The sequence below is a fragment of the Salmo trutta genome, chromosome 12 (genome assembly GCF_901001165.1).
Source record: "Salmo trutta chromosome 12, fSalTru1.1, whole genome shotgun sequence".
In the NCBI taxonomy this organism is placed as follows: domain Eukaryota; kingdom Metazoa; phylum Chordata; class Actinopteri; order Salmoniformes; family Salmonidae; genus Salmo; species Salmo trutta.
Window position 1 is genome coordinate 69,758,373 of NC_042968.1, and position 22,153 is coordinate 69,780,525.

At 42.8% G+C, this 22,153-nt stretch overlaps 1 protein-coding gene across 3 annotated transcripts in view; it reads left to right on the forward strand.

Annotated features, from left to right (window-relative positions):
• The window catches only part of LOC115204086 (regulator of G-protein signaling 3), a 163,971-nt gene that overhangs the window by 15,651 nt on the left and 126,167 nt on the right, over positions 1 to 22,153 (forward strand). For all 3 annotated transcript variants that reach the window (XM_029769383.1, XM_029769384.1, XM_029769385.1), the window contains 2 exons: positions 186 to 297; positions 13,535 to 13,578. In XM_029769383.1, the coding sequence (XP_029625243.1) occupies positions 186 to 297; positions 13,535 to 13,578 (156 nt within the window). The remainder of the gene's footprint in view (positions 1 to 185; positions 298 to 13,534; positions 13,579 to 22,153) is intronic.

The window sequence follows — 22,153 nt, forward strand, 5'->3', positions numbered from 1 at the left end:
TGTGTGTGTGTGTGTGTGTGTGTGTGTGTATGTGTGTATGTGTTTGGCAAAAGAGTAAATGTGTGTTGTGCGCCTATAAACGGTTTTGCAATGTATGCACATTGCTGTGATGTCGAGTTTTAGCAAGAAGATATTTTCAGCTAGGTTTAACTCAGTCTCTCCCACCTCTCTTTCTTTCTTTTTAGGTGACAGTGTTCATCTATACAGACCTGATGCTTGTGACCAGAGAGGATGAACCAGGAAGATGTAACGTCCTACAGAACCCTCTATTCCTCAGACAACTACGGCTACAGGACGGTCAGTGTTTCAACCCTTACACACAACCCTTAGACCTGGCCCTGATGCTATTGGACATGATTCCAACTCCTTTAACCCCTTTATTACCCTGTTCAGCTTCCACGGCCAATGTATCAACCCCATAGGCCTAACCTTGTTGACCTGAACCCTTCGTGGACTTAGAGGGATACTTCGGGATTTTGGCAATGAAGCCCTTTATCTACTTCCCCACAGTCAGATGGACTCATGGATACCATTTTTATGTCTCTGCATTCAGTATGAAGGAAGTTAGAGATAATGCTAACTAGCATTAGCACAATGACTGAAAGTCTATGGTATCTACTAGCAGTCACACTAGACTTCCAGTAAATTGCTCTAACGCTAGTTAGCAAAAAAGTGGACAAACTGACTTGTTGAAAAGGTTGCATCCTATGACGTTGCCATGTTGAAAGTCACTGAGCTCCCAGTAAGGCCATTCTACTGCCAATGTGTCTATGGAGATTGCATGGCTGTGTGCTTGGTTTTATACACCTGGCAGCAATGGGTGTAGCTGAAATAGCCAAATCCACACATTTAAAGGAGTGTCCACATATTTTTGTCAATGTAGTGTATGTACAGTCATCTAAATTAACAAATGCCATGTTATTTCTGTCGCTCAGTAGTAGTGTTAGTCTTCCAGTGGGATATTTAGGCTGAATGTGAGCCAAACCCCGGATCTTTGTCTTTCTGTTGCTCAGCTATATAAACATTCCACTGAGTTGGTACCTCTCATAGAATAGTTTGACCCACAGTATAACAAAGCACTACAAGTCAAATAAATACCTCTTACTGTAAATGCTTGTGTGTATAATGTAGAGAGGATATAGAGAGGGCTGGGGTTACAGTAGGCCAGACCTGGCTGGGTACTAGTGAGGGTGTGTGTGTGTGTGTGTGTGTGTGTGTGTGTGTGTGTGTGTGTGCAGATACATTCATATGCACGCACAAGTGAGATCTGTTGACATACCCAGGGATCAGGTGGCAGACAGTCCTGTCATACTGATCAGCTGTGGTTGGACAGTGTGGAGCCCAAACTGAATCACAATATTCTCAGGTCTCTGTGTTCGGTCCTGCTCCATCACTGCAACTATATACTGGAGGTTCTGCGACGCACTTTAGAAAGCCCATCTATCGCTTTTTATGTCTCACCCTCAGCTCTCTTTAATATCTGCTCTTCCTCTACTCCCCCCCCTCTCTCTCAATCTCTGTCTCTCTCGTATTTCTCTCTCTCTCCGCTCTCTTTTTCTCCAAATCTGCCTCTTCTATCTCTTCATCCACGCTGTTTTCCTCCATCCTTGCCTGAGGGGACGTGAGGCTCATATGTCATTAAATATGGCACTTCTCACACATGTGAAAAAGAAAAGGAGAGCCTCACATTCTAGGAGCTCAGATGCAATAATTGAATAACAAACGTTTCGACATAACCAACCAACCTTCGATCTCAACGTAGGCTTTGATCTGAAGCCATTCTTGTGGTTTTTGTGATTTTGCTATTCATTGTAAATGTTTGTAGACCCATGTAGCCAAATCGTATCTATGATTGTATGTTATCCATTCATGCTTTTTAAATGTTCTATTTATATCTGTTAACCAACCAATGACATCAAGTCCCACCCAGCCATGATTACAGATACCTGTGTGTCCTTCCAAACTATATAAATTGGTGACCCGAAGTGTTTGTCATTATACCCTGATGAAGACAGCTTGTCTGTCGAAATGTTGGTTATTAAATTATTGCATCTGAGCTCCTAGCGTGAGGCTCTCCTTTTCTTTTTCAAGTGTTCTACTCCGCTAGCCAGCACCTCACCTAAACAGGTGTTCTACTCCGCTAGCCAGCACCTTGCCTAAACAGGTGTTCTACTCCGCTAGCCAGCACCTTGCCTAAACAGGTGTTCTACTCCGCTAGCCAGCACCTTGCCTAAACAGGTGTTCTACTCCTCTAGCCAGCACCTTGCCTAAACAGGTGTTCTACTCCTCTAGCCAGCACCTTGCCTAAACAGGTGTTCTACTCCTCTAGCCAGCACCTTGCCTAAACAGGTGTTCTACTCCGCTAGCCAGCACCTTGCCTAAACAGGTGTTCTACTCCGCTAGCCAGCACCTTGCCTAAACAGGTGTTCTACTCCTCTAGCCAGCACCTTGCCTAAACAGGTGTTCTACTCCGCTAGCCAGCACCTTGCCTAAACAGGTGTTCTACTCCGTTAGCCAGCACCTTGCCTAAACAGGTGTTCTACTCCGTTAGCCAGCACCTTGCCTAAACAGGTGTTCTACTCCGCTAGCGAGCACCTCTCCTAAACAGGTGTTCTACTCCGCTAGACAGCACCTCTCCTAAACAGGTGTTCTACTCCGCTAGCCAGCACCTCTCCTAAACAGGTGTTCTACTCCGCTAGCGAGCACCTTGCCTAAACAGGTGTTCTACTCCGCTAGCGAGCACCTCTCCTAAACAGGTGATCTACTCCGCTAGCCAGCACCTCTCCTAAACAGGTCTTCTACTCCGTTAGCCAGCACCTTGCCTAAACAGGTGTTCTACTCCGCTAGCGAGCACCTCTCCTAAACAGGTGATCTACTCCGCTAGCGAGCACCTCTCCTAAACAGGTGATCTACTCCGCTAGCCAGCACCTTGCCTAAACAGGTGTTCTACTCCGTTAGCCAGCACCTTGCCTAAACAGGTGTTCTACTCCTCTAGCCAGCACCTTGCCTAAACAGGTGTTCTACTCCTCTAGCCAGCACCTTGCCTAAACAGGTGTTCTACTCCGCTAGCCAGCACCTTGCCTAAACAGGTGTTCTACTCCGTTAGCCAGCACCTTGCCTAAACAGGTCTTCTACTCTGCTAGCCAGCACCTTGCCTAAACAGGTCTTCTACTCCTCTAGCCAGCACCTTGCCTAAACAGGTCTTCTACTCCTCTAGCCAGCACCTTGCCTAAACAGGTCTTCTACTCTGCTAGCCAGCACCTTGCCTAAACAGGTGTTCTACTCCGTTAGCCAGCACCTTGCCTAAACAGGTGTTCTACTCCTCTAGCCAGCACCTTGCCTAAACAGGTGTTCTACTCCGTTAGCCAGCACCTTGCCTAAACAGGTGTTCTACTCCTCTAGCCAGCACCTTGCCTAAACAGGTCTTCTACTCCTCTAGCCAGCACCTTGCCTAAACAGGTGTTCTACTCCTCTAGCCAGCACCTTGCCTAAACAGGTCTTCTACTCCGTTAGCCAGCACCTTGCCTAAACAGGTGTTCTACTCCTCTAGCCAGCACCTTGCCTAAACAGGTGTTCTACTCCTCTAGCCAGCACCTTGCCTAAACAGGTGTTCTACTCCGCTAGCCAGCACCTTGCCTAAACAGGTGTTCTACTCCTCTAGCCAGCACCTTGCCTAAACAGGTCTTCTACTCCGCTAGACAGCACCTTGCCTAAACAGGTGTTCTACTCCGTTAGCCAGCACCTTGCCTAAACAGGTGTTCTACTCCGTTAGCCAGCACCTTGCCTAAACAGGTCTTCTACTCCGCTAGACAGCACCTTGCCTAAACAGGTGTTCTACTCCTCTAGCCAGCACCTTGCCTAAACAGGTGTTCTACTCCTCTAGCCAGCACCTTGCCTAAACAGGTCTTCTACTCCGCTAGACAGCACCTTGCCTAAACAGGTCTTCTACTCCGCTAGACAGCACCTTGCCTAAACAGGTGTTCTACTCCGTTAGCCAGCACCTTGCCTAAACAGGTGTTCTACTCCGTTAGCCAGCACCTTGCCTAAACAGGTCTTCTACTCCGCTAGACAGCACCTTGCCTAAACAGGTGTTCTACTCCTCTAGCCAGCACCTTGCCTAAACAGGTGTTCTACTCCTCTAGCCAGCACCTTGCCTAAACAGGTCTTCTACTCCGCTAGACAGCACCTTGCCTAAACAGGTGTTCTACTCCGTTAGCCAGCACCTTGCCTAAACAGGTGTTCTACTCCGTTAGCCAGCACCTTGCCTAAACAGGTCTTCTACTCCGCTAGACAGCACCTTGCCTAAACAGGTGTTCTACTCCGTTAGCCAGCACCTTGCCTAAACAGGTCTTCTACTCCGCTAGCCAGCACCTCTCCTAAACAGGTCTTCTACTCCGCTAGACAGCACCTTGCCTAAACAGGTGTGTGTTTCTTTCACCTCCAGACATCTCACACATCTCACACATAGCTACCTATGAGGACACCGAGGTCCGGACCTCATTTATTAAATAAAAAATATTTAATAACAATAATCCGTCAGTGTTTCAAGTTACTGTTGAGGTGTTAGATTATTAGAATACACGAGGTGCCACTTCGAAATTTGGTGGTCGTCAGCATTTTTCCCTTTGTTATGTGTCACTCGCTGACAGTCACTCAATTAGCCCATGTCAGCTAAACCTTTTTAGATTGGTAAATTAGACTAGTTAGTCTAGCTATCTGTAATGGTAGTCATATGAAGGGGACCAAGGCGCAGCGTGTTGAGTGCTCATCTTTAAGTTTAATGAAAAATCGAACACTTTACAAAATAAACAAAATGGCAGCCGACAGTTCTGTCAGGTTACATTTAACAAAACAGAAAACAACTACCCACGAAAACAAAGGGAAAAACAGGCTGCCTAAGTATGGCTTCCAATCAGAGACAACGATAGACAGCTGCCTCTGATTGGAAACCATACCCGGCCAAAACATAGAAAAACAAAACATAGAATGCCCACCCACCTATCACACCCTGACCTAACTAAACAGAGAAAACACAGCTCTCCTAGGTCACAGCGTGACACTATCTGAACTTTTCTTAGTCACTCTCACCCATATATCATATTACCATGGCATAAGTCATTACAAAATGTGGAGAATTGCAGGAAATTTGTAATTGAAGCCACTTGCATTATTTACCATAAAGTAGTGTGAAAATATCAGGTTTTGGCCATGAGATGCTGCTGTTCCTGCTATACTGCCACACTCATTTATCCATTTCACTGGTCTCTTGTGTTTATTAAATAGATTACAGTAGGTCCTTAGCAACGTTGGGTAGAAAACCCATAGATTTTGCTCATTATGAAAATAAATTGCGTGGTCATCCCAATGACTGCATATATGAATGGACAAAGCTATCGATCACGTGACACCATTCATTCCTATGTGAAGACTCAATAGCGCATTGAAGCCAAATGAAGTTGGTTAACATGGCGTCTCATGAAGACATAACATGCACAGTTGAGCTACTCTAGGAAGTGATGTTGCAGGCTATCTCAGTGCTGCAACCTCTCATTGAAAAGCTCAAGTTGAAGGCCGGCCGGGGTACTGCAGGCTGCCATTAGCTACTAAATTATCCCTATGAATTCTTCTGTGATTTATTTTAAAATCATTGCTTCAAGGATGTACATCTGGTGTATTAGAGGCAGTTATTGGTACCATGATTGTCTTCATCATGTTTTATTTATTTACAAGAAGATTGACCAAGAAAGATATCAATTTTTCACTATAATGGGGGATCCATGTTTTCTGCAAACAATGCCTGCAAAATCGTGGTCGGCCTTGAACTTCCGTGGCTTCAATGAGAGGGGGCAGTCATTGTCCCCTGGGTCATCCTCACAATTCAAGTCCGTCCTTCATGAAAGCAATCTAGTTTGTCCTTCTCATTGCAAACAAATTCTTCAACCCAACTCTCCTTGAACAGTCCAACAAGTGGCAGCTCTCTGAGAGGGCTATCCTTATGGTGCAATTCTCATATGAAGATTTTCCCTATAAGGCCAACATTTTGATGGAGAAATAGGCTAGGGACTAAAATGTTGTAGCAACCCTAATAAAATAATATACACTGAACAAAAATATAAACGCAACATGCAACAATTTCAAAGATTTAACTGAGTTACAGTTCATATTACGAAATGCATCAATTTAAATACATTCATTAGGCCCTAATCTATGGATTTCACATGAATGGGAATACAGATATGTATCTGTTGATCACAGATACCTTAAAACCTGTTGAGGCCAGGGGGCAGGATCTTATCCCGGTATTGGGATTCATTGTCATGTGACCATGGCGGGGAATTCAAAACTGCAAGAGTAATCATTTCAAATAATCAAATAATCAACTATTTTCCTCCATTTGAAAGATATATCTCCTAAATCTAACCACGCTGTCTGATTTTCAGAGGCTTTACGGAGAATGCATAAAGTTAGGTTATGTGAGGAGAGTACATTGACAATAGCTGCGTGTAATGTTTAGCCAATTCAAAGAAGGGCATCAACAGACAGAAAACTAGCTAGAATTATGCACTTACCTTTGACAATCTGCATCAGATGACACTCATAGGACATTATGTTAGACAATACATGCATTTTTAGTTCCATCAAGTTCATATTTATATCCAAAAACAGCATTTACAGTCGCGGTGAAATTCAGAATTTTTTTCGGCTCGAATGCTCCCAGTGAATCCAGCATTACAAATCACGGAATTACTATTCGAAAACATTGGTAAATTATAATATTGTCATTCAAAGAATAATATATTATCATCTCGTAATTGCTACCGAATGGCCAGATCTCAAAATAACTTTACTGGGAAATCACATTTTGCTATAAACTGGGTACTATGCTAACAACATAAGCTAAGCTATAAGCTAAGCTAAGCTAAGCTATACCGTTAGCATTAGCATCATCTAATATCGATAATAACATTCTAAATATCCCCTTACCTTTGATTATCTCCATCAGAAGGCGCTGCCAGCGATCCCAGGTCCAGAACAAATGTGGTTTCTTTTGACAAAGTTCATAATTTATGTCCAAATAGTTAGCGTTCAGTAGGCTCCCACAAAATGAGGTGGGCAGTGTAAAGTCACGCCGAAAAGCTAAAAAAAAACCTAGTAAATAATCTATTTATGTTTGTTCAAACATGTCAAACGTTGTTTAGCATTAATCTTTTGGTCCATTTTTAACGTGAAACATCAGTAAACATCAGTAATATTTTCACACAACCTATCAAGTGTCTAGAATAAACGATTATGACAAAGACACTCTTCTCAGATTCATGCGCAGGCGCAAAAAATGAAGTGATGACGTGTCAACTTGTAAGCATTCTAATTCGGTCTGTATTCATGACAGATGCTTCCAACAACTTTCTAAAGATCGTTGACATCTAGTGGAAGCAGTAGGAGTTGCGAACTGAATCCTTTCTCACTGTGGTATCTATAAAACAATGACACTAAATAGTACAGTCACAAAATTCTCATTTTTTTAAATCTATTTTTCACAGGTTTTTGCCTGCAATATGAGTTTTGTTATACTTACAGACACCATTCAAACTGTTTTAGAAAATTCAGAGTGTTTTCTATCCAAATCTGGTAATAATATGCATATCCTAGCTTCTGAGTTGGTGTAGGTGGCAGTTAAAAATGGGCACATATTTTTTCCAAAATTCTCAATACTGCCCCCGTAGCCCGTAGAGGTTAAAATAAATGGTAGGGACGTGGATGTGAAAACCAGTCAGTATCTGGTGTGACCACCATTTGCCTCATGCAGCTCAACACATCTCCTTTGCATAGAGTTGATCACGCTGTTGATTGTGGCCTGTTGAATGTTGTCCCACTCCTCTTCAATGGCTGTGTGAAGTTGTTGGATATTGGCGGGAACTGAAACAAACTGTCGTACATGTCAATCCAGAGCATCCCAAACATGCTCAATGGGTGACATGTCTGGTGAGTGTGCAGGCCATGGAAGAACTGGGCCATTTTCAGCTTCCAGGAATTGTTTACAGATTATTGCGTCATAGGGCCGTGCATTATCATGCCAAAACATGACGTGATGGCGGCGGATGAATTGCACGACAATTGGTCTCAGGATCTCGTCACGGTATCTCTGTGCATTCAAATTGTGTTCGATAAAATGCAATCATGTTCATTGTCCTTAGCTTATGCCTGCCCATACCATAACCCCACTGCCACCATGTGGCACTCCGTTCACAACATTGACATCAGCAAACCGCTCGCTCACACAACGCCATACACGCTGTCTGCCATCGAAAACGGGATTCATCCGTGAAGAGCACACTTCTCCAGCGTGCCAGTGGCCATCGAAGGTGAGCATTTTCCCACTGAAGTCAGTTATGACGCCGAACTACAGTCAGGTCACATCCCTGGTGAAGACAACGAGCATGCAGATGAGCTTCCCTGAGATGGTTTCTGACAGTTTGTGCAGAAATTCTTTGATTGTGCAAACCCACAGTTCCATCAGCTGTCCGGGTGGCTGGTCTCAGATGATCCCGCAGGTGGAGAAGCCGGATGTGGAGGTCCTGGGCTGGCATGGTTACACATGGTCTGCGGTTGTATGTACTGTCAAATTCTCTAAAACGACGTTGGAGTTGGTTTATGATAGAGAAATGAACATTAAATTCTCTGTCAACAGCTCTGGTGAACATTCCTGCAGTCACGCTCCCTCAAAACTTGAGACATCTGTGACTTTGTGTTTCAAAATTACAAATTTTATTGTCCCCAGCACAAGGTGCAACTGTGTAATGATCATGCTGTTTTATCAGCTTCTTGATATGCCACTCCTTTCAGGTGTTTGGATTATCTTGGCAAAGGAGAAATGCTCACTAACAGGGATGGAAATAAGCTTTTTGTGCGCATGGAACATTTCTGGGATATTTTATTTCAGCTCATGAAACATGGGACTAACACTTTACATGTTGCGTTTATATTTTAGTTCAGTATAATTGTAAACTATTGCATGCCAGTCCTATTTTTCAATAAGATTATTAGAAAACTGCTCTGTAGTGTGATTAGTGACGTTTACCATTAAACCCTACCCAATACCATTACCACCAGTGTGTGTTTGGGTCTTTTATAATTGAAGACCATTACATACCTTAACATTGAAACCATTATAACAGATGTAGCTTAATGTAGCTTGTTAACCTGGAATGGTAAATAATAATAACAGTAAATAATCCAGACCTTATTTGAAGGGAATGAACTACACGCAAAGGTGCCATTTCCTGGACACAGATTAACTGTAACAGAAGGACAAACTGAATTGCTTTCATGGAGGACTGGTTTGAATTTTGAAGATGGCCACAGCACACACAGCTAATGGATTTCTACCAAAGATGCAAAGGAAATGTTTATAAAACTCCCATCCCCCTTTCTTTCTGTCTCTCTATCCTTTCCATTTTACTTATTCCCTCCGAAATATAATATTAAAAAAGTTCTACCATTCAACAGTCCAGTATATGGCCACCTTCTGTGACATATGAAGTGAGCTTAATGGTCAGGGTAGGGAGAGGTTAGCATATGTATTTAACCCCACTGTCACAGCTGTTAGAAGGAGCGGACCAAGATGCAGCGTTTTCGTAGTTCCACATATTTAATTAACCAGTGAAACCGAATGCAACAACTAAACACTTCAAAATATACACAAAACAACAAACCGTGACGCAGGAGGATCAAATACACTCACAACGAATAATCACCCACAAACACATGTGAAACAAACATCAACTTAAATAGGACCTCCAATTAGAGACAACGACAACCTGCTGCCTCTAATTGGAGGTCATGCCAAACAACACCAACATAGGAATGCAAAACTAGAAACTGAACATAGACATACAAAAACAGACAAACACCCCCTGTCACGCCCTGACCTACTCCACCATAGAAAATAACCACTCACTATGGTCAGGACGTGACACCCACAGATGACAATGTTTTACATTACATTGCATTGCATTACATTTGCTAATGTCCTGGCCCCTGAGACCCAGAGCACAGAAGGGGGATATAGAGGTCTATCCTTCTATCCTTCCTTCTCAGCTGGGTCACTCTCTGCACTGTGGTGCACCTCCACCACAGCGGATTAGGAAGTCATCAGGGGGTTGGGAGGGGTGTGTGTTTGGGAAGAGGGGTGTACAAGGAGGGTGCATCTCCACCCCACCTGTCATTGTTATTTTAGTATAGTAGGCCACTCAGGAAATAGGCTCTGGGGACTGTGTTTATTCCAACGAGGGTGGTGTGTGTGTGTGTGTGTGTGTGTGTGTGTGTGTGTGTGTGTGTGTGTGTGTGTGTGTGTGTGTGTGTGTGTGTGTGTGTGTGTGTGTGTGTGTGAGAGGTGGCAGTGGGACAGGGGGTTTCCTGTGACCCTGTCATCTCCCATAGAGACAAGGGTGTGGAGCGTGGAATAGACAGAAGGCTTTAAGAGAGACCAGTGCACCACAACAGACACAAACTACATCCATGCACACTGTTGGGTGTACGTGTAGAGCACAGGGACATCAAGCAAAACATTTGTAATTTGGAAAACATCACATAAAAAGGTCCTGTTACGTCACCCTATATAACCATCTTTCGAGGCCTTATAAAGGCAGTATGAAGGCTTCATTAAGGTTTACAAGTTATACTTTGTTAAAGTATGACTAGAATAGTCCTAGTATCACCAATCACCACAGTAGTATCAGGCTGTCATTGGCCATAAATGCTGTGATCCATTTCCTTGGGTGCAGTAGATGTCTTGATGTTCCTCAGACGACTCTCCTGCATCTGTCAAAACAAATGGAAGGGTGACCTCTGCTGTTGAGTTGTGAGAATCACAAGCATTCTGATCTGTTTCCGCGAATTTGAGATTGCAGTGATGAGATGCAGTATTTTTGGGCGCCAACCTGACAAATGTGTGTTTGTAAGATTTTCATTTCACTTCTCTCAATCTCCTTCGGCTGCCCCCGAGGGTTATCCCAGTGATACAGAGTCTGTCCATGGAAGTCTGTGTTCAATGAAGATTAAGCAGTTTATTTGTGAAATACTAATTTGATATACAGTACATTTACAGTGTCACAAAAACATTACTGCCTAAGTTATGAGATGAGTTGTGATGGTGGGAGAGATTTTAGATGAAATAACTGTAAACTGTATGGACATGTATGTAGGGAGAATTGGAGGTCGTTGGTCGTCAGGAAATCTTGAATGTCTTGCTATTTTATAGAACATGTTCCTCAGTCAGTAAATATTGTGCTGAAGCTGTGATACTAACGTTGGCGTAGGATCAGAAATGTGTTTTTGTTCAATATCTTGACAGGTCTGTAGACCGTGATTCATGTCAAATCAATAACCCTTTACGATTACTCCTTAATGGATGTATTTGTCATAGTCAGTCAGAAAATACATTCAACTTCTTTCTACTGTTGGCTATTCGTGTAATGAATGCATTTAACAGTGGCATTATTTATGGTTGACCAATGTGGATACTCATTATTGCAGTAATTAGAGTGATCGTAACAATATTGTACCAGTATAGTAATAGTCTAGTTGTAATTAAGCAATATGGCCTGATGGAATGTGGTATATTGGGGGTGTGGTATTGGCCAATATACCACAGCTTAGGGATGTTATTGCCTGTATACAGCCCTTAGACGTGTTATGTATACCACAAACCCCAGAGGTGCCTCATTGCTATTCTAAACTGTTAACCAACATAAATAGAACTGTAAACAAGTATTTTTTGCGTCACACCCGTGGTTTGTTGTCTGATATACAAATGGCTGAAATGCTGTTTCAGCCAATTAGCACCCAGGACCCAAACTACAGTTTTGTAATATAGTAATATTGCACATATTACTGTAGGTGTGTCTACAGCAACCCTTGGGGATGGGCATGACCTCAGTAGTGTCAAGGGTAGAATGTGTTCATGTGGTCAGTGTTCCTATGGGGTACAATGCTGCACAGCAGAATCTATATTGGTTCAATATATCTCTGTCTGGAATCTCCCCTGGCAAATGACAATAGAATAGTGTCTGCTACGGCTAGTGCCCTTCCTTATCTCTCTGACCTACACACACACACACACACACACACACACACACACACACACACACACACACACACACACACACACACACACACACACACACACACACACACACACACACACACACATACACACACACACACACACACACTTAGTAAGGCCATAGGCAGTATCCTGCTGCAGTTTCCTCCTTGTTGGACATTGCTGTCACTGTGGCAGACAGGTTGACGGCCTGGAGTTAGAGAGGAGCAGACAGTAAGGCAGGTGGGCCCATCGCACACCATCACAGCCTGTCTCATTCCATTAGGGAAGACACAAGGACTGGGACACACACAGCTACAGTCGCACAGATGCGCACTCAGCTCTCACACACGCACGCACGCACGCACGCAAGCACGCACACACACACACAAACAAACACAGTTTGTATAGTCAAAAATCTCTCAGTCTCAATTCAAAATCCGACGTTTGTCCACAAACGTCATATTTTGAAGGTTAAGTTAATGCATTAATTCAGAATGGTTAAGGTACAGGGTTATGGTTTGGGATAGGGTTAAAAAAAAACAAAAAAACAAGTGCCTAGCACTGGGATTGGACACTTGACACTCGGAGCAGGAGCTTGCGGTTCACGCCTTTCTGCCATCCCCGTCCGCAATGCCTTAATGCAAACCGCAATGCAAACCGCAATGCAAACCGCAATCCTAATTGATGATAATAGTTCTCACCGTTGCCCCTAGTGGACGTTTTTTAAGTCATCCCCGATGTCATGGGTACCTGGACGGACGTCGGATTTCGCCTTGGATCTTGAGCAACCTGGCTGTGTATAGGTGTGGTGGGTGGGAGAGGTAATGCCGAAAACTGTCAAGGCATACGGATCTTTATTAGCCCCTCTTGGCAGCCATTTCTCTTTCCCAGAGCAGATGGAGTGAATAAAGAACTGGATGGATGGAGGTAGGGAATGGATTACTGCTGTCTTTCCTTGACCAAAGTTAATCATAAACCTTAGTCTGGGGCAAAGCTCTTTTTCAGTTTGATCTTCAGGGAGAGACAAGGTTATTAGAAAACACACAAACGCACACACACACACACAAACACACAAACACACCTCCTCCCTCTCTCACCCTCCTCACACCTCCTCATATCAGTCCTGTGGGCAGGACTGGGCCACTCATCATGGGATGCGTCACCACCACTGTCAGATTGTCACCTCCAGTTGTCACCAGAAAGTGATATAGTGGTCCTGAGAGGGAACTGTGGAAACAGGTTGATAGGATATCTATGTTGGCCTCTGAGATGATCCAAGCTATTCATCTGGACCTGGAGACACAGCATGTCTTTAGTGATGTATGCCTCAAAGTATCGAGCCAGGATGTGTGGGTGGTAGGCAACCTATACATCTGTAACATCAATAATTATTGATGATATGCAATCATTTGTTTGTTCCTTCCACAGATCGTGCTGAAGAGCTGAAGTTCTATCTCATCCACATGACTGAGGTAAGCAATTTGTGTGTGTGTGTTTGTGTGTGTGTCTCAGAGGGGCCATGCACTCCAGTGGAAATCACATTACAGGGCAGACACAAGGGCTGGCTCAGAGTTCTAATGAGGATGGATCTCTCTCTCCCTCTCTCTCTCTCTCTCTCCCTCTCTCTGTCTCTCAAACTTTCACATTCTCTCTCCTGTTCATTCTCCCTCCTCTTTCTCTCACACTGAGCATCATCCCAAACCAAAGCACTGATTTCATTACTTTATAGAAACAGTACTGAACACAAACATAAATAGTAGGGATGCTATACGAATGCTACTAATGCAAAATCTCTCTCTCTCTCTCTCTCTCTCTCTCTCTCTCTCTCTCTCTCTCTCTCTCTCTCTCTCTCTCTCTCTCTCTCTCTCTCTCTCTCTCTCTCTCTCTCTCTCTCTCTCTCTCTCTCTCTCTCTCTCTCTCTCTCTCTCTTCACATGTTGCTGATCAGCTGCCCTTGCCTGTCATGTTTACCTAAACCTCTTTGGTTAAAAACAGCTTTATGTAGAACAGTTTAATATGTTCCCACAATGGTAAGAAGAAGGAAACAGCAACTGTTATGCAAGTGAGGAGCTGCCTATGGCTGGAGACTGTAGTGTAGATGGATTCTCTCAAACTCACGCTCTCACACAGAGATCTTGTGGTTTAGTAGGTCTTGTGATGGGATGTCTGCGCCACTCTCTCCAGCCATTATCACTGGAGAAAAACAAAGTCGAACACGAACAGGGGCAAGACATCATCACAAAACATATAATTCATTCAGCCTCAGTATCCCGTCAAACCTAACCCTTCAGTCGATGGCTCTCCCTTAACAGCAGCCCTGCAAACATATGTCACACACACACACACACACACACACACACACACACACACACACACACACACACACACACACACACACACACACACACACACACACACACACACACACACACACACACACACACACACACACACACACACACACACACACACACAAGAAAGGCAGGGGAGAGGCATAGAGGGTGGTGAGACAGTTAATCTCTGATTGAGTGCTATGTCATGTGATAACATGAAGAGTGGGGTGAACACCGTGACCCTCCCGCTGGTGTGTGTGTGTGTGTGCAAGCTTGTGTATCATGTTTGCCCTTTCTAACTGCTCGTTCAGTGTGTGTGTGTGTGTGTGTGTGTTTGTGTGTGTTGCATGTATGAATGTGAGTAGTGTAATGTAATAAAGTCTAATTAGATTGTTCCTCCCTGGTATCTGCGCTGTGCAGTAATGGTAGCGTGAGTCTTCTCTGGTCAGGGTCGCAGAGTGTATGTGTGTGTTTCTGCTGCATGTAATGCGATTCATAGTCTCCCCAAGTCTCCCTGCTCAGCTGAAATGATAGCGTGATCTCTCAACAGCCCTGGGGAATGGACACAAACACACACGCACACAACCCTAATATACCAACAATCTCATTACAAGCAGGCAGGTCAAACATATGTTTCTCCTTCTTCCCTTCTGTTCATTACATAACATACGACTGCATAGCATTAAGGCTTTAATCTTGTCCATCTATCTCCCTGGGGCTTTATCATACTCATACACATATGTCTCCACATCCAGAGGAGAATATGTCGTCTCCAGGACTCAGGAGAGGGATACAACACTTCATTAGAGAGTGAAAATGCTCAAGTTTGCTTACTTACGTGCACACATGCAGGCATACACGCACACCTGCATGGACGCTCACATTCACTCCTCAAAGAATCACATACTGTATACCCAGAAAACAGGGGACGTCCTGAGGACAATCAGCAACATTCCCTTTAGGTCCCTTAAGGGTTTTGGTGCGACATTATCCCACTGATGTTCTGAGAATGTTCTAAGAACATTGTGTAATGTTCCCAGGGGAATGTATTCTGGGGGACCTTAGTCTAGTTCCCTTTACATTCCCAGGACGTCACTGAGGACCATGTCAAGACCATTTTAGGATGTTCTCAGGACTTTCATTTTACTTGTACTTAGGACGTTGCGTGATGGTCCAAAGGGAACGTTCTTTGGGGGACCTTTATATTATTTAACGTTTTTAGGACGTGATAAATAAAGCAATGAAATGGTATGGGGGTTTTAAGGTAAGTGGTACGCTGAGACTTGAATTCACAACCTCTGGATTTGGGGTATGCTGATCTTTCTGTAGAATTTCAGTAGTCCCCTACACATTCATTATAATACATCTCGTCACTTAGCAAAAAAGTGCCATCTGCACTTAGTTATCAGTTAATCTGACTAATCTCAAATGTATTGAATTGACTTATTTCAGGAATTTGAGTTTGGGTTTTCAGTATAGTTTTCTAATGCTAGTGCGGCATATTATTCTGTTTTAATGTTACTCCTGAATCACTATGATAAATATAATAGTTTTTCTTCAGTTTTCTTTGAAGTGCAAAGAGTAGGAATAGGCTTACAGGTGAAATGAGTCATTGATACAGGTATGACGGCGTAGCAGGTAGATTGGAATGCCGTGAACCAAGAGGTTGTGAGCTCATATCCCAGGTGATGACATGTTAAATAATTATTACTGTGTTACTAAACATACACAATGTAATCATGTATGTCAAATATTTAAGTTGTAAACACTGTATGTTAAAAGTGGGTGCCCCTAGCATTGCCAAAAGACAAATACTTGTGACTGTATCAGTGGTTCACCAATCAGGGCCTTGATCGGTTTGACAACAGTAACAAGGGGTGTTGTGTAATGAAACTAGGGTGCCCGTGCTCTGAGTAGAATGTTTTTTTGGGGGAGAACGTTTCTTTGTGACCATCACGGGACGTCCGCCGGGACAAGCCGGGAACTAGAAGAAAAAAACCTCCAGGGGCCATGACTAGGGCTGTTGCGGTGTCCATACTACAGTCACACCGGCGGTCACGATTCATGAAGGCAGTCAAATTCCACGTGACCGTTTAGTCATGGTAATTAGGCTTATTCAAGCTATGATGCTACTGATGGTCATAAGTAGCCTACCAAACTTTCTAACTACCTGGTACTCAGCACTCTATTGTCCCCCTAATCACTCTGACATCAATGCAGATGTAATTGAAAATCATACACTTAATGAGAGCCCATCTGCTCATTTTGTGCAACATTTCTATAGGCTATGCATTGCGAGAAAAAACAGAGTGATGGCCTCTATTAAAAAGAGGAGGATCCCATCAGCTTTCTATAGGCTAGGCCTACTATATTTATTTCTCAACTTTCCTCATATTAAGCACATTGCTTATCTTTACAACAGGAGTATAGCCTACCTGACTGGCATCAAAATGAAGCATGGGAAAAGCGTCCTCCATTCGCTATTTCTGTGCATAGATGACATGTATTTTTCCCCAGCCCCTGTTTCGATACAGGTGCACAATAATGGTCCATTCTAAATCCAAACACACATACTTCACACATATATTCTTTAGTGTATGTAAAGACAAGATGAAATCAACAATAGTTTGATGGGTGACAATATTAGCCTATCACTTGTGAATGATGCCAAGCGTAAGGCAAGAAACAATGCCTTTTTTTGCTACTTTTTTGAATCATATTCGCACACCTCAAGTAGCCTAGCCCATATGCCTATATGTTTTGATAAAGTTTATATCACAACTAAAGTAGCAAAATAACTTATTGACTTCTATGGGCTAGGTGGGACGCCAGCGTCAACAATCAACTATTTTACACCATTTTAAAGATAAACTTCTCGTTAATCTAACCACATTGTCCGATTTCATAAAGGCTTTACAGCGAAAGCAAAACATTAGATTATGTTAGGAGAGTACATAGACAAAAATAATCACACAGCCATTTTCCAAACAAGGACATGTGTCAATAAAACCCAAAACACAGCTAAATGAAGCACTAACCTTTGACGATCTTCATCAGATGACACTCCTAGGACATTATGTTACACAATACATGCATTTTACATTGGCGCGTGATGTTCGGAAATTTATTCCCACCAAAATGTCCGGTGAATGTGCACATCTATTTACAAAAATACTCATCATAAACGTTGACAAAATATATAACAATTATTTTAATAATTATAGATAGACTACCCCTGGATGCAACCGCTGTGTCAGATTTTAAAATAGCTTTACGGAGAAAGCACATTTTTCAATATTCTGAGTACATAGCTCAGCCATCACGGTGAGCTATTCAGACACCCGCCAAGTTCGGGGCAACCTAAACTCAGAATTAGTATTAGAAATATGCCCTTACCTTTGCTGATCTTCATCAGAATGCACTCCCAGGACTGCTACTTGCACAAGAAATGTTGTTTTTGTTCGAAATAATCCATATTTATGTACAAATACCTCCGTTTTGTTCGTGTGTACAGATCACTTATCCAAAGGCATAACGCGCGAGCGCGGAACGAGAGACGAAAAGTAAAAATGTTCCATTACCGTACTTAGAAGCATGTCAAATGCTGTTTAAAATCAATCTTTATGGTATTTTTAACGTAAAATTGCGATTATATTCCAACCTGACAATAGCATATTCATTCAAGAAGAAAAAGAAGGAGGGGCGCGCTCGCGGGACCGACCATATCCAATCCCTTTGTTGCCAGGCAGTCCACTCAGAAACTGAGCTCCTATTATCTGCCCAGTGACATGAAAATGCTCAAACCACTTTCTGAAGGCTTTAGACAGCCAATGGAAGCCTTAGGAAGTGCAACGTCCCCCACAGACACTGTAGTTGGGATAGGATTAAGTAATCCTTCTAACCCTCCCCCCCCCACCCTCCCCCCCAAAAAGATATAGATGTACTATTGTAAAGTGGTTGTTCCACTGGATATCATAAGGTGAATGCACCAATTTGTAAGTCGCTCTGGATAAGAGCGTCTGCTAAATGACGTAAATGTAAATGTAGTTTCGATAGAGAATCAAAAGAAGAACTACAATTCTCAGACTTTCCACTTCCTGCTTGGAATTTTCTCAGGTTTTTGCCTGCCATATGAGTTCTCTTATACTCACAGACACCATTCAAACAGTTGTAGAAAGTTCAGAGTGTTTTCTATCCAAATCTACTAATAATATGCATATTCTAGTTTCTGGGCCAAAGTAGTAACCTGTTTAAATTGGGTACGTTTTTCATCCGGCCGTGAAAATACTGCCCCTTAGCCCAGACAGGTTAAAATGATGCATGTTAATCCGCTTTACAAGGGGTGTAGAGCCTAAATGGCATATTTTTTAATGTATTATTTATTTCACCTTTATTTAACCAGGTAGGCCAGTTGAGAACAAGTTCTCATTTACAACTGCGACCTGGCCAAAATAAAGCAAAGCAGTGCGACAAAAAGCAACAACACGGAGTTACACATGGAATAAACAAACGTACAGTCAATTACACAATAGAAAATCTATATATAGTGTGTGCAAATGGAGTAAGGAGGTAAGGCAATAAATAGGCCATAGTAGCGAATTAATTACAATTTAGCAAATTAACACTGGAGTGATAGATGTGCAGATGATGATGTGCAAGTAGAAATACTGGTGTGCAAAAGAGCAAAAAAAGTTAATAAAAACAATATGGGGATGAGGTAGGTAGATGGATGGGCTATTTACAGATGGGCTGTGTACAGCTGCAGCGATCGGTAAGCTGCTCCGATAGCTGATGCTTAAAGTTAGTGAGGGACATATTTTTTATTTGATTTTTTTATTTCACCTTTATTTAACCAGGTAGGCTAGTTGAGAACAAGTTCTCATTTCGAACTGTGACCTGGCCAAGATAAAGCGTAGGAATTTGACTCATACAACAACACAGAGTTACACATGGAATAAACAAAACATACAGTCAATAATACAGTAGAACAAAAGAAAACAAAGTCTATATACAGTGACTGCAAATGAGGTAAGATAAGGGAGTTAAGGCAATAAATAGGCCATGGTGGCGAAGTAATTACAATATTGCAATTAAACACTGGAATGGTAGATGTGCAGAAGATGAATGTGCAAGTAGAGATACTGGGGTGCAAAGGAGCAAGATAAATAAATAAATACAGTATGGGAATGAGGTAGGTAGACAGATGGGCTGTTTACAGATGGGCTATGTACAGGTGCAGTGATCTGTGAGCTGCTCTGACAGCTGGTGCTTATAGCTAGTGAGGGAGATATGAGTCTCCAGCTTCAGAGATTTTTGCAGTTCATTCCAGTCATTGGCAGCAGAGAACTGGAAGGAAAGATGACCAAAGGAGGTGTTGGCTTTGGGGATGACCAGTGAGATATACCTGCTGGAGTGCGTGCTACGGGTGGGTGTTGCTATGGTGACCAGTGAGCTGAGATAAGGCGGAGCTTTACCTAGCAAAGACTTATAGATGCCCTGGAGCCAGTGGGTTTGGCAACGAATATGTAGCGAGGGCCAGCCAACGAGAGCATACAGGTCACAGTGGTGGGTGGTATATGGGGCTTTGGTGACAAAACAGATGGTACTGTGATAGTAGAGTGTTGGAGGCTATTTTGTAAATGACATCGCCGAAGTCGAGGATCGGTAGGATAGTCAGTTTTACGAGGGTATGTTTGGCAGCGTGAGTGAAGGAGGCTTTGTTGCGAAATAGGAAGCCGATTCTAGATTTAATTTTGGATTGGAGATGCTTAATATGAGTCTGGAAGGCTGGAAGGAGAGTTTACAGTCTAGCCAGACACCTAGGTATTTGTAGTTGTCCACATATTCTAAGTCAGGCGGGCGGATGCGGGCAGCGATCGGTTGAAGAGCATGCATTTAGTTTTACTAGCATTTAAGAATAGTTGGATGCCTCGGAAGAAGTGTTGTATGGCATTGAAGCTCGTTTGGAGGTTTGTTAACACAGTGTCCAAAGAAGGGCCAGATGTATACAGAGTGGTGTCATCTGCGTAGAGGTGGATCAAGGAATCACCCGCAGCAAGAGCGACATCGTTGATATATACAGAGAAAAGAGTTGAACCCTGTGCCACCCCCATTGAGGCTGCCAGAGGTCCGGACAACAGGCCCTCCGATTTGACACACTGGACTCCATCAGAGAAGTAGTTGGTGAACTAGCTCAAAAAACAGATTGTACAGCGGGGAAGGTACGGTGGGATTTGAAATGGTCAGTGATCTGTTTGTTAACTTGGCTTTCGAAGACTTTAGAAAGGCAGGGCAGGAAGGATATAGGTATATAAAAGCAGCAGGTAAGTTTCAAGTTTGGGGAAGATCATTTTCATATAAAAATGCACCTTTATAATAAAAGCATTACATGCATAATCGTGTTTGCAGTCACTTTTGCTAATGGTGTTTTCCCGCTAAAGGAACATTTGTGCTTATAGCCTACTGCAGTGTGCACATTGCTGCACTTATAATGTAAAGAAATAGCCAAATAGCTTATTACAATTTAAGCTAAACGTTCTGATCTGTTGCATCAGCCTCATTGCGTAAAAACATATTTTTTTTACGGTAGTGGTTGTATTCATTTGGGATTTATCACATCCCACAACTGTCCCAGACTATGTTTGGTAAATGTATTTATCGTACAGAATAGGTCAACTTTTTTACTATGGGGTATTGACATTGGCTGGTGCTTTTGTTGTTTGTTAGGCCTACTCATCTTGTTGGCAGACGAAAGTAAATGTGGACAGTTCTTCCAATATCTTCAATATGTACCTTGGAATTGGATAAGGATGCGCACAGTTGCATCCCCGAAATGTCTGTCTTCACTTGTTGCCTGTGACAAAGACCCAATCATGTGATGGAGAGCCATGTGAGTGAGAGGTGCTTCGGAGCACGGAGCACTCAAGGAGAAGGGAACAACGGCCACTGGCCGCAAAAGGCATGGATTTGTTTAGGGTGCACTAGGGCCACACAAAAGGAATGCCACTGGGAAATTCGAGGCATTATTAAGTGCTTGTCAAATTGTGAATGAAAGGCTGATTAAGTGTGTACACCCTGCGCAAAAACAAAGCAGAGCTCATGCCTTTCAAGCTACTTTTTTCAAATCATCATTAAAGCCGCTTAATGCATGCAGCCTTACAATGTATAAAAAATCTAAACATTTAGCCCCACGTTTGTAGAACAACTAAAGTTACATTAATAACTAAATTAAGCGTATAGGAATACCTATTTATTTTGTTAACAGCTCAAATCATTTGGAGAAAATATCCTTTCTATTTTATTCAGCTTTATTCAATTGTGTTGTTCATAGTATAAAACTATATAAAACAATGACATGGAATTCTAACCAAATCTTGTCTGCTAAATGAACTAGTGTAGCCCACAGCCATATGGCATAGCCAGATCAGGACCAAACGTAATGTCACGGTTGTCGTCGGTTAAGGAGGACCAAAACGCAGCAGGTACGTGTAGGCTCATCTTGACGTTTATTTATTTTCAAAATGAACATACAAAAAGAACAAAACGAAATACGATCGACATAAACAGTCTGGCTAAGCACAGAACAATCACCCACAAATAACAAACACAAACACACCCTAATATATGGGACTCTCAATCAAAGGCAGATAGACAACACCTGCCTTCAACTGAGAGTCCCAACCCCAATTAACCAAACATAGAAAACGACACACTAG